The sequence below is a fragment of the Adelges cooleyi genome, unplaced genomic scaffold, assembly GCF_023614345.1.
Source record: "Adelges cooleyi isolate 19-005CV unplaced genomic scaffold, UGA_ACOO_1.1 ACOO_flye_CR_arks_rails_tigmint_CR_PRNA_2, whole genome shotgun sequence".
Lineage (NCBI taxonomy): Eukaryota > Metazoa > Arthropoda > Insecta > Hemiptera > Adelgidae > Adelges > Adelges cooleyi.
In genome coordinates, this window is record NW_026095860.1 from 5168468 (window position 1) to 5180959 (window position 12492).

Below are 12492 nucleotides of genomic sequence, written 5' to 3' on the forward strand. Positions count from 1 at the left end.
CTTAATATGAGTAATTATTTTATTATTAACTACATGCGGTAGTGAACAGTTTAAAAAAATTAATATTTAACTCTTTATTACAGTATTGTACGAGAGAAATGTTTTATTTGCAAGCTGTTCCTGAGCCTGAGCTAAGCCAACTTGATCCTAAAAATCAGTTATTCTACTTTTGTAAGTATGAATTTGTTCAATAACTGTAAATAGCCCTTTTGGTTTATTTCAAAGTTGAAATTTACTTTTTTTGTGATCACATAATAGTTACAATAAGTAATAGTAGACTTTTTTGAGCTTTTAATATTTAAAAAACAAAAAATTGTAAACAATAAAAAAAAATTAACTATCGACTTTTATAATTATAGTTGAGGGAGAGAAAGCGGGATTCAACAAAAATTGTATTTAAAGTATTGTTTTGAACGGCATAAATGATTTTTGATCACTTCGCATCACAATAAATAACACATTTTTGTCAACACGTTTTAGGTTAACGATAAATTTGTCCAATGTAGGTTCAAGTTGTTTGATTTATTTAAATATGTTTATTCGATTAAAACACTTAGAACCTAGTTCGAACCAAACTGTTTTCGAATAATTTGTTTATTTAAATAACTATTTTGCCAAAAAATTACAATTTTGAAATTTAAATTAGTATAATTAAAGAAAAGTTAAGAATTTATCATAGTAAGAATACTTAGTTGGGTTATTCACGATTGTTTCTTTTTGAAAAAAGCAATCTAGAAATTTAATACAATGCAAGTGTAGTTTTCCTTTTTTTTTTGCGTTTTCAAGATTTTTAAAACATTGTTGACGATATAGGCCTCTAGATACTATAAATTTAAAATTTCCACTTAAAAACCAAAAAAAAAAGATGCTACCTATTTTATTTTTATTATAATATGTTATTAACACGGTTATTCATTACATTTTTAAGTTACTGTATTCTTAAAGTTGGACAAACTTGGAGAAGAGAGAAGAAAGTATACTGGAAATGCTGTAGAAAAAATAATTAGAAATGGATTGAACTACCGACCTGTTTACCAGAGTAAATATTATTATAGAATTGTAATGGCATTGCTTTTTATTGTACTCCATTTTCTACTTTCACTTTATAACATTGAATGAAAACTTTGGCAACCTATCTCCCCTCGTTTACTGGGTCCTGACCTTGACCTTCCAATAACAATAGTTTTTAATACAAAATCTTTTTAGTATTTAAAATACCAATTATGTAACAATAACTAAGGACTACATAAATGTATTTTATTCGATTTCGATGAATGACACAACAAAATAAACTATAATAACTAGTAAGCTAAATTAGGCAACTAAAAAAAATCTTATGTTTTATCAAGGTAAAACTCTACCAGGATTCCAACTTGGCCACCATTGCCTTTTGATAGGATTGTACAAAAATACAAAGCTCCTGTCAGTTGAACCATTTGGATATATAATAAAAATGGAGACATACCATCCTAACGATTGCAAACTAACTTCTTCACTCGATATTACTACCTACTAACAAATGAATGGAAACCAAATTGTTCAAGTATGGCCAGATGATCCAAAAACGGAACCACTATTGAGTAGGTAGTAATGATAATTCAGATCAGGAACCTAGCGATAACTAATTTCTTTACACTAAGCATTTTTTCGTATAATAATAAAATTATATACATATTACAGTACTATTATTATTAATATATTAAACACACTTTTATTTTTCATTACTCACTTATATACAAAATTGTTAATTAATTACCTAATAAAGTTTATAATAAACATTTTTACTCAGGACTATAAATATACTCTTTCTTTGATTTTTTTTCTAACCCTCTTTTTTTTGTTCCTAGATCCGCCCTAGGATTTTATAATTGGTTTAACCCAACTTTTGTTATTGTACTAATTTATACTGCACTTTGTGTGGACCGATAAATAACAATAATAATGGGCTAATAAGAAAACTGAGCATAAACAAATAATTCTGCGATAAACAGATTGTAGAGCTTGTTAAGACTCAAATACAACAGTGGCTGATTCTATGGTAGTAGCAGCAGTAGTTGATGACTTACAACTGAAGAGAGTAGCAACAAATGTAACATTCATAGCTTGCCAAAAACAGTTTATGAAGATTTTGTTATGATTTGTGCATAAAGTCCTAAAAAAAGGAACACATGTAATTAATTTACAAACAAACAAAAAATATCTAACTACTTAAATTTACAATACAAATAATTCTTGTCGAAAAAATTCTACAGCATAGAGTAGGTAATATCAACTTCATATAACACAAAAATACCAATTATTATGTTTTTTTTTTAATGTTAAATCGCTTATGCATCTAGTTATAGTTATTTAGTCAATGTTTAAAAATATTAATGAAAAGTTTAGCAGTTGTAATAATTATCCTATTTGATTGCAGTTATCCTACACCCTATTCATACACAAACTCAGTAAAAAAAACAAATGAAATTAGCCTCTCAGCTCCGTATTGTAGCTAAAAAAATTAACATAAATTATAGGCTGAGATCACAAAAGTGTGCAGCCGTCTTTGTTTTAGTAGGTGAAATTCTTGAGAAAAATTCATAAGCATGCGTCGTCTTATTTGTAGGCCTTTTCACAAGTACGCATAACAATACCTCACATCATTAACAAACGAGTAGACATTTTTAACTACACAATTTTAAACAAACACAAAACGATTTTTCAAACCAAATATTCAAAAAGCAAATTTAACCTAATCTCACCCGAATTTTTATTAAGTTAAAACTTTTCAAATAATCACTAAGGAAAATTTACCTGCAATAGCAAAACAAATATATTTTTAAATCCGAAATAAAATACACTCTATTCACTATTTATTAAAATAATGGCTTTAATATAAAAAAAAATAATATACATAAATATATATGTACCTATAAATACATTACACTCATTTACAAATTTTCCACTGCACCCAAGGCCACCAACAACAAACGGTTGATCCCAGGAACTAGTCAGCTATCTCCCCATGAATTCTCACCTTTAAACATAAAACTATTAAGTTACATTTTGCATAATTCTTATAGTCTCTATTGTTTTTGCTTACTTGGACTTATCGGCGATGATAAAATCCATAGCTCACAACATAGGAACTCGTCATTATCTTTTGAAAAACTTGGACAAGCATCAGCGACTTCTATATCGCTATCACTCAGTTAAGTCTGTAATTTTATGAGAATCGTATTATGATTTCTTGTAATTATGTTTTGGAATTTCTATTATTTTTTACATACCATTGGCTCCAACTCGAGTTCCCGCTCGGAGTCACCTCTTCTACCATAGCGGTGTCCAAACCTTCTATCGGCTAGATCTTCATCCATGATGTGTAACAAGGCCATTTAACTCGAGCTTTTATATTCAAAGGCCTGTCAATGCCTTCAAAGTCAAGGGCCTTAATAGGAAAATGTTGATTTGATAGACAACGAAGAAAAATTAATAAAATCTGAAATGAAAAAGTAAAATATAGAACGATTTGGTTATGAAATTAGAATACCCCATAAATACATAATATAATATAATCATTTTTTGTTCACACTAACCCGAACGATTATTTAGAAGCGTTGATTTTTTGCGTAGTTTGTTCATAACAAAAAAAAATTTAAACCCTTTAAATTACAATAGCTGTGCAATCACTTTTTTAATTTTTCTGTTTTGTAGAGTTGTCTCAAAATAATGTTCCTAGCGAACGACTACTGGCTAGTATTCAGTATTATATAAAAAATATAAATGTTTTATATAAAAAATATAAATGTAATTGGCGATTCTGTTGTTATGTTTTATGTTATCAGTACGCTGCAATAGTTAAACTAGTGACAAGAAATTTCCCAAGAGGTTCCAAGCTATATCCGCGATACAAGCAAACCGCGGTTATTTAAATATACACGGTGAAAAATATTGTAAAAGCGATTTCTGAAGCACATTAATTAAGACAACATTTTTGATTTTCCAAATAAATTGAAAAATATTTAAATAGGTACCCACACCAAACACTGTGTTTAAATATTTTATGCGTAGACCGGGGTGGATCCAAGGGAGTGAAGCCTAAAAAAGATGGCCGCCGCGGTTTGTGTGATAAGTATCATCCCTGTGTTAATTTTTATCAGGGTCTGGAGTATAGAATAGAGAGTCACACCCCCTGGATAACATTTTATAAATCAATAAACAGTAGTCAGCTGTCAGTAATCTGTAAGCCATTGGTTTAGTATGATATTTGTCTATTGCTTTTGGTTCCTTCGCGAAAATACGCTTAATGTGAAATGCCTCAGGTGCAATCGCTGTTAATTCTAGTCAATGTCTAACAACTTTAGTTGCGCCACAAGATCGATTTAAGTAACAAAAATGTTGGACGGAGACTCACCAGACACCAGCGTATTGAACAGCTAGATACGGAAGAAGAAAATCGAGAGGGCAGTCCCGTTCCTCACCAAGGACGATAGCTTGTGGGAAATCAGCTAGGAAGTTGAGCTGTCTGAAAACTTCATGCACCCCCCACGAATTGCTGCAAGAAAGACTACAACTCGACCTCAAAGAAAATAATACGAGCGTTTAAAGAACATCTTATCCAGAATAATATTAAAGCCATTTTGGAAATGGAAAATTCCCGCTTAGTGTTCATGTTGAGAAACAAAAGAACAAATGACCTGGCTTGTATGTACAATTCTCTGAAAAAATTTCCCGACAAACTCGAAACCATGTTAGATTGTTTAAGTAAATATCTACGAGAAGAAGGCTGTTCGTTGGTGAAAAAAGACGAAACCAATTTAAATCCTATCACTTACATACAGAGTCTGTTGGATCTCAAAGATAGATTCGATTTATTCCTCAACAAATGTTTTGCCAACGACAAAATGTTCAAACAGACGATATCTTCGGGTTTTAAATATTTTTTAAATTTAAATCCAAAAACTCCAGAGTACTTGTCGTTATTTATCGATGATAATTTGAAGAGAGGAGTTTGTGGAATGGACAAGGACGACCTGGAATCGGTGCTTGACAAAGCCATAGCGTTGTTCCGATTCCTTCAGGACAAAGATGTTTTCGAAACATACTATAGGCGACTTTTGGCCAAAAGATTGTTGCACAACAAATCTGTCAGCGACGATATCGAGAAAAACATGATCTCTAAATTGATATTGGTGTGTGGACGTCAATTCACGTATAAACTAGAAGGTATGCTCAAAGACATGGCGCTATCGAACTTCATGATGGATTCTTTTAAAAAAAATTGTAACAATATGGAACTGTCCGTTTGCGTCTTGACAACTGGTTACTGGCCGTTGCCAGCAACCACACCGAAATGTAACATGCCAAGTGTAGCGCAACTGGCATACAATAATTATCAAAACTTTTGTATAAGAGAACCCAAGGGCCACCAACAATTAAGGCTCCAACCTCAATTGGGATGGGCGGACATTACTGCCGTGTTCAACGAGACTCGTCAAGATAATAGTGCGACAAGCTCAAATGCCAACAATAGCATCGTTGTGTCCCCTTCATTAAATTCTGGTACGAGCGTGAAATCTATTGGTACGTTGTCTACACGAAAATATAACTTCCAAGTTTCCACCTATCAAATGGCAATACTGATGTTGTTCAACACTTACGAGAAAATCACTATGGAAACCATCATGAACAAAACCGAAATCGACAAGGAAGATCTGACCCACGCTCTGCAATCGTTGGTGATGGGCAAACCACCGCAAAGAGTGCTGTTGAAGAGCCCTAATACATCAGAAATTGAACTATCTCATGAGTTCTCTGTGAACGAGTTGTACACGTCGAACAAATTCCAAGTCAAAATAATATCAACCTCAACTAAAAGCGAAAGCGAGTCAGAATGTCAAAAGACCAAGGACACGGTGGAAGAGGATAGAATGCACAAAATCGAGGCAACAGTGGTTTGCATTATGAAAGCTCGCAAAAAACTAAAGCACGATACGCTCGTAATAGAAGTTGTTGAGCAGTTGAGGTCGCGATTCATGCCGTCATCTAAACTGATTAAAGAACGAATCGAGTGGTTGATCAAAAAAGAATACATAGCACGTACTCTGGAAGATCAAAACACTTACAGCTATGTCGTATAAACACATGCCACAATTTGTTTATCCGACGTCCATTTATGTATGAGGTAATTATTTTTAAATATATATTTTCTTGTTTTAAATACTAGAGAACAGAATTTTAGGTTTTAAAAAGTTAAAATTATTATAGGCACTAATAATGTCTTAAAGTATTCTGTTAATACTTAATAAAAAATTGGTAAAATATGGTAAAAAGAAAAAAAACCTAAAAATCATTTCTTATCTCCATAATAATATTTTTTCAATGATAATAATATCATTTCTGATTGATACATTTGTTACCCTTTTAAAGCTGTAGAAAGCCAATAAATATATGTATAAACTTAAAATATATTTTCATGTAAAAATCCACTATAATAGCTAAATTAATGTAACAAAAACATACTATATAATATGTTTAATTATTCAGTTAAAACAACAAATAATACATTTTGAACAAAGAAAAAAATTATAATTCAATATTATTTCTTTGAGAGATAAAATAAATTCAAATTAAAAAATATTTTATTCTTGAAATAGGGTATTACTAAAATGTTATATTTAAATATTAAGAGCAATCTCTCTAAATACTAAAACATTTTTAATAAAAACTACAAACTAATGCCAACATACTTGAACGTAAAAAAAAATAATATTATTATTGTTCACTATATCTTTGGTTTTTTAATTTAATGTAGTAACTTAAAAACAGTCTCTCTTAAAATAATACAATTATAAATAATAATTCATTAATATATCAATATATTAATAAAAAATATGATTTTTTCAGAAAATTATGCAAACTAGATAAAAATATTCTCTAATCTCCTAATTTGCATCAATATGCATAATACATTTTTATCTACAATTTTTTTTACATTGGGGAATAATTTAAATTAATGCTTTAAATAGATTTTTAATTCATTAATATAAATTTAAATTAATTGGACTGTTGGACTGATAATCATTGTTTTTGCCACACTAGTATTGCAAACAATTTTATTTTAAACACAAACCTTTGTAATTGTTTAACCAAATTAATTGTGCATTGTTTATGTTTCAGATAATCGTTTTGTAAAAAAGAAGTTTGTAGGTTGATACATTTCTACCTGAAATGTATCAACCTGTGATTTTGAACTAATGAATACCGACGGTTTTTACTTGTGTTTTTTTTCCTATTTAATTATTGTTTAAGTGTAGTATGAAAATAATTCAAAATTATTCTAGTGATAAGATTGTGTTTTACGTTTTATGTAGTGTGCATATTATGTAGATGTTAGTTTTCTATAAGAATTATTTGATTTTGCCATTAACTTTTTACTACTTACATTAGGAATAATTTTAGGTATTTTTTTGAGTGATTGTTTTTAAATATACTCGATAAAAAAAAAATATACTTACATTTTACTTTATAGATACATCCTTAATCCTCGACAGCGATGATGAATGTACCGTATGTGGTGAACAATGCAACAAAGTTGCAAAATACCACAACAAAACTGACTAATTAGAATGTAAGATGGTTCGACAATGTTGGATTACAGTAAATAGAAAAATAATGTATTATAAATAGTAAATGTTAATCCAGCCCATTTACACGGTGCCGTTTGTTATGAACCGATATATTCATCGGAAACAGATTAGTAAGAAAAAGTTACATTATACTTAAATAGTATGTGTAAATTGTAATGTTTAAAATAAAATAATAATAATAATAATAATAAACTGATATATGTATATAATTGTCTAAACACTTTTAAATTCAAATATAAACTATGTATTAAATTTCCCCAACAACACTTTCTTTAATTATTTCATTTGCAATATTTTTCTATTTTTTTTTTATAGATGGAACTACTTGGTATTAACTAAATGAACAATAATAATATGTACATTTTAACATGAAAACCCCAATGACTGCTATGACCTGCTGTTGATACAGTGACTTAATTTTTTACCAATCAGTTATATTTTTCTGGTTTTCTCGGTTCTTAGGATAAAGGAGTTGTCTTTTTTCTTTTATGACCGACCAAAGTACCAACCGCATACGACTTCGGATGTTTGGAGGCGCTACAACACAAAAAAAAAAAACAATTTATGACAAAACCAATACCTCTCAAATTTCAGCATCGATGATAAAAAATAAATACACTCAAATTATTGTTGAATTTAATGGTAAAATCATTTTATTGTGTTCAATTAAATAATATTATATTACACTTGGATTATAATGAATTGAATTATTTTATTTTATTATTGTAAATATTAATTATTATATTAAATATTTTTCAGTTATTGTTTTAGCCCGAATTTTCGCACTTCTTGGTTGTAACCGGGCTTGAAAACATGGTATACTAACGTTGTAAACGTTAGCCCCAATTCCGGAATCACAGTGTCTAAAACCCATTCGATTTTTCCATCGAGTCGATTCTCAATAGCTGCTCGCGAATTTTCGAGAACCTCTTTCTGTGTGCTTTCGGACGGTACTACGCAAGACGTCTGACTGTATGTGTCGAGTTGGTTTTTAATTTTTAACAAGTTGTCCAGGACAATTGACATTCGCTCAAGTAACTTGTCGGCTAAATACACGATCACATTCGCCTTTACAACACGAAGGTCTATCTCATAGAAATTTAGTATTTCAAGATAACTCTTGTAGAAGGTTAGGATTTTCGCGAAGTGCACGTCCGAGGTCTGAGGGGATAACCGTTGAAAATAGAAAACGGCGTCTTTCATGTACGCTATAACCGGATAGCTCTTTTTGACCGATTGCACGAATGATTCGAGAAAGACAAATTTGTCTTTGGCGCTGCCCGAATCAAAGAATCGTGCTATAGCCTTGGTGTACGACTGTAACTGTTTTAGTATTTCAACGTAATAACAGCTCATCAAGTCGTAAACGTGACGGTTTTTCGGTCTACATTAGCCTCGTCGACTGGCGTGGCCAAAAGGTCTTTAACGCCGTATTCCCTAGAGTCCACCCTAATGCTCAAGTCGCCCAAGTGACGTGACCAGCCGCCAGTGTTTGTAAGCAACCGGTTTGTTTGCACAACTCGTTTTGCAGAGTCAGGATTTCCGTTCAGTACGGTAGCGTTTAATTGCGCGTTGAACTCGAAACCTAGCAGAGTGTAATTCAATAACAATAACTCATCTATTGCGTAGTTGGCCGTATACTTTTTCAACTTGGTAGACGATGTTTTGCGTTTCGCAATACATTTCGTTTATTATATCTTTGATCCAGCTGTACGTGGAACTGCCGAATTTCATGTTCTTTTAAATGCGACTCCGGACCACAGCGGTTCTGGAAAAATTCAATAGCGCTCGTTTTTAGACCGTCCATCTTGTATTCGAATTTATATTGGATATTCATATCCAGTGTCTTTCATACACTGCGCCGAACCTTGTCAGCAAATTGAAAACGTCGTCGTCGAACGCAGTTTGCGGAGATAATGAAGTCAAAAAGAATAGTGCACTTTGCATGCGCGACACTAAAATTTCCGGATCGAATAGCTGCTTAAACGTTTGTAGACAAACCCGTTTACTAGAATTGTAAAATCCGTTGCATGTTTTGCCAAGGGCGTACAAATACTTTTCGTACGTTAGATAGACAATAGTGTACTGACAACTGAGGAAGCGATGGGCTTGCAAGATTTTAACGTCTACGTTTGTCACCGTTACCGTAACCCGTAATACGAGCACATCTATCCCTTGGTACTGTCCACTGTCGTCGAGGATTTCCAGTGGACTCAAACCTAGCCACATCGGATAACTAAAAAGTTTGGTCACCTGGTGCACAGGGTCTGCGGCGGTGGAATCGAATAGCAGCATACTGTTGCACAGCGCGAGAAACGCCAAACCGTTTAAAATGCATCGAGCTGTCATATTTATTTTTTCGCTTAAAATTTCAATTGAACGGCTTACACGAACGGACTCCAAACGAACTACTAAGAACCAAAAGATCCGGTTAGCTGTTTACTAGACATGAAAAGTTGTACGTATCTTACAGGTATAGGCGCACGTCAACAGTCTATCAAACAGTGAACACTAACGATATTTGCGAAATTCGCATACGCTTTTTACGAAAAGCGTATGTGGTATGTAATGTCAACAAGCATGTCTTGCGAGCAAATGGTTTTCGACGTCAATTGTCTCCATAACGACTTACCCACGAAGCGATTTAAGAATATATTTATATATGCATACAATTTTTTTTGTCGAGATTTATGAGACAACGTAATAGATATCGCCAATTCATGTGCAACTTTCACGTAGGATAACCCTTTTGGATGCAGCATTTATCATGTTTGATGATTTCTTCTTAAATAATACTCTACCGTTCCTTTGCCCTGTCTACATTTTTTAGGTATAAAACATTTGCAATCTAAAACCTGATGACCTATTTAAAACAAAAACCTCTTGGAATTTAAAAGAAACAGCAACGAACGAAGAGGTGTTGGACAGAGTAATGATTAAAGTAATTTTTTAGCTTCGACGCGGGCTGTATTTTTATTATTGTTTAATGGACTCACGATATCTTTTTAATCAATAAACCGATATCTTGATGTAGCAACTCTATTGATTAGAATTCATTCCCGAAAGGTTTGACATTAACTTCGTTGGGGAACAAATTAAAAAAGTCACCCCTTCCCTTCAAAATTGAGAAAAACATCCAAAAAATGTGCATATTTTTTAACTTAAATTCTTACTAATAAAAACTTGATATTCTTTTATCATAGTTGTACAGATAAACATTGACAAACTCAACAAATATTATAAGCCCTTTCCTCTAGAAGAGAAAGAAATTGCACATCTTTTTTCACTTGTCGAGCAAGCAATCACTGCACTTGTTTTTAAAAAGCTTTTTCATGACTGAAACCGTCAAGAGAAAAGTGATAAGAGTTTAGAGATCAGAGACAACAGACATGTGATAACATTTAAGCGATAACATATAACATAATATCCAATGTTTTTTTTTTGTACAATTTTAATACTAAACAAGTGACCATTTTGTGGCGAAACTACTCACCGTATATGAGTTTGAACTCTTAAGAGACCATTTATACTTGTACACCACAATACAACGAAATGACCCAGACGTTAGTTTTCGAGGCACGTTAATGCCAAGGGAGTGTATCTAATTTCGAATGGTCTCGTGGAATATTCGATTTTTGCTAAGCAAGACGGCCAAGCAATCATAATCGAGTGCCACGTTTTTGACTATTATTATTATTATTACTATACTGTAATATCATTTGAGTACAGTCTAATCTCTTGGAAAGTCGTGGTGTGCACAACTCACGAATTATAGCTATTTCGGTATAATAAGCTCATAATAGGAATCATCGAGCAGTTGAGGTCGCGATTCATGCCGTCATCTAAACTGATTAACGGACTAATCGAGTGGTTGATCGAAAAAGAATATTTAGCACGCACTCTGGAAGATCTAAACACTTACAGCTATGTCACATAATCGCATGCCACAAATTGTTTATCTGACGACCATTTATGTGTGAGGTAATTATTTTAAAATATATATTTTCTTGTTTTAAATACTAGAGAACTAGAGTTTTAGGTTTTTAAAAGTTTAAAATAGGATGGTAATATGTACTTATAATGGGTTAAAATATTCTGTAAATACTTAATAAAAAACTGGTAAAATATGTTTTTAAAAAAAAAAACTCCAAACCTAACAATCATCTCTAATCTCCATAATAATGTTTTTTTCAACGATAGTATTATTTCTGATTGATTCATTTTTTTACTCATTTGAAGCTGTATAAAGCCAATAAATATATGTGAAAACTCATAATATACTATGTAAAATTCCACTCACTATAATACCGGGTGATTCTTTTTACTCCCTACACCTGGTTTACTCTTAAAATAATTTAAATTTTGTAGTGTTTCTTTTTGAAAACATCTTTGTTAATGCTTTAGTACATTATTAGACAATATTCAAACTTTCACCTTCTTAATTAATAATTTGACACAATTTGGTTAGTTCGTAGGAAATGTTCACTTCTTAAATTCTGGTAAAAAGGTTGGAACAAAAAAAAATACCATAAAGAATATGCAACTAACTAAAAGTTTTTAATAGACTGGAGTTTGTAGCTCGATTTCAGTTGAAGGCTTGATATTTCTAAGATTGTTATAATATATATTAAACGCATTATAGTTGCATAGATTAAATAATCACATTTTGAACTTTGGTGATTACCTGTACTATGAATTTTATTTTCTTAAAAGCCCTACTTAAACGTTTCAATATTTACCTTCGCTGCGGTCTACCTCCACCGGCCGCCGCCGCTGTTATCACCTCATAACTGTTATCATCTCTGTTTGCCACTGTTATCAACTCAAAATTTACAGACGCCAATTCTTGATAATGGCGTTTGTT

At 31.9% G+C, this 12492-nt stretch overlaps 1 protein-coding gene and 1 long non-coding RNA gene across 2 annotated transcripts; both read left to right on the forward strand.

The window, feature by feature from the left end:
- The first annotated feature begins 100 nt into the window (after nucleotides 1–100).
- LOC126833667 (uncharacterized) lies at nucleotides 101–1747 on the forward strand. The gene is made up of 3 exons (XR_007684993.1): nucleotides 101–171; nucleotides 929–1039; nucleotides 1350–1747. It is a non-coding gene; the product is annotated as an uncharacterized LOC126833667 (long non-coding RNA).
- A 2764-nt stretch (nucleotides 1748–4511) lies between these two features.
- LOC126833840 (cullin-3-B-like) lies at nucleotides 4512–7706 on the forward strand (the record flags this gene model as incomplete). Its single annotated transcript, XM_050565402.1, has 2 exons — nucleotides 4512–6163; nucleotides 7159–7706. A coding segment is annotated over one exon (1608 nt), but the record flags the coding sequence as incomplete, so codon positions are not given.
- Between the last annotated feature and the right edge of the window lie 4786 nt (nucleotides 7707–12492).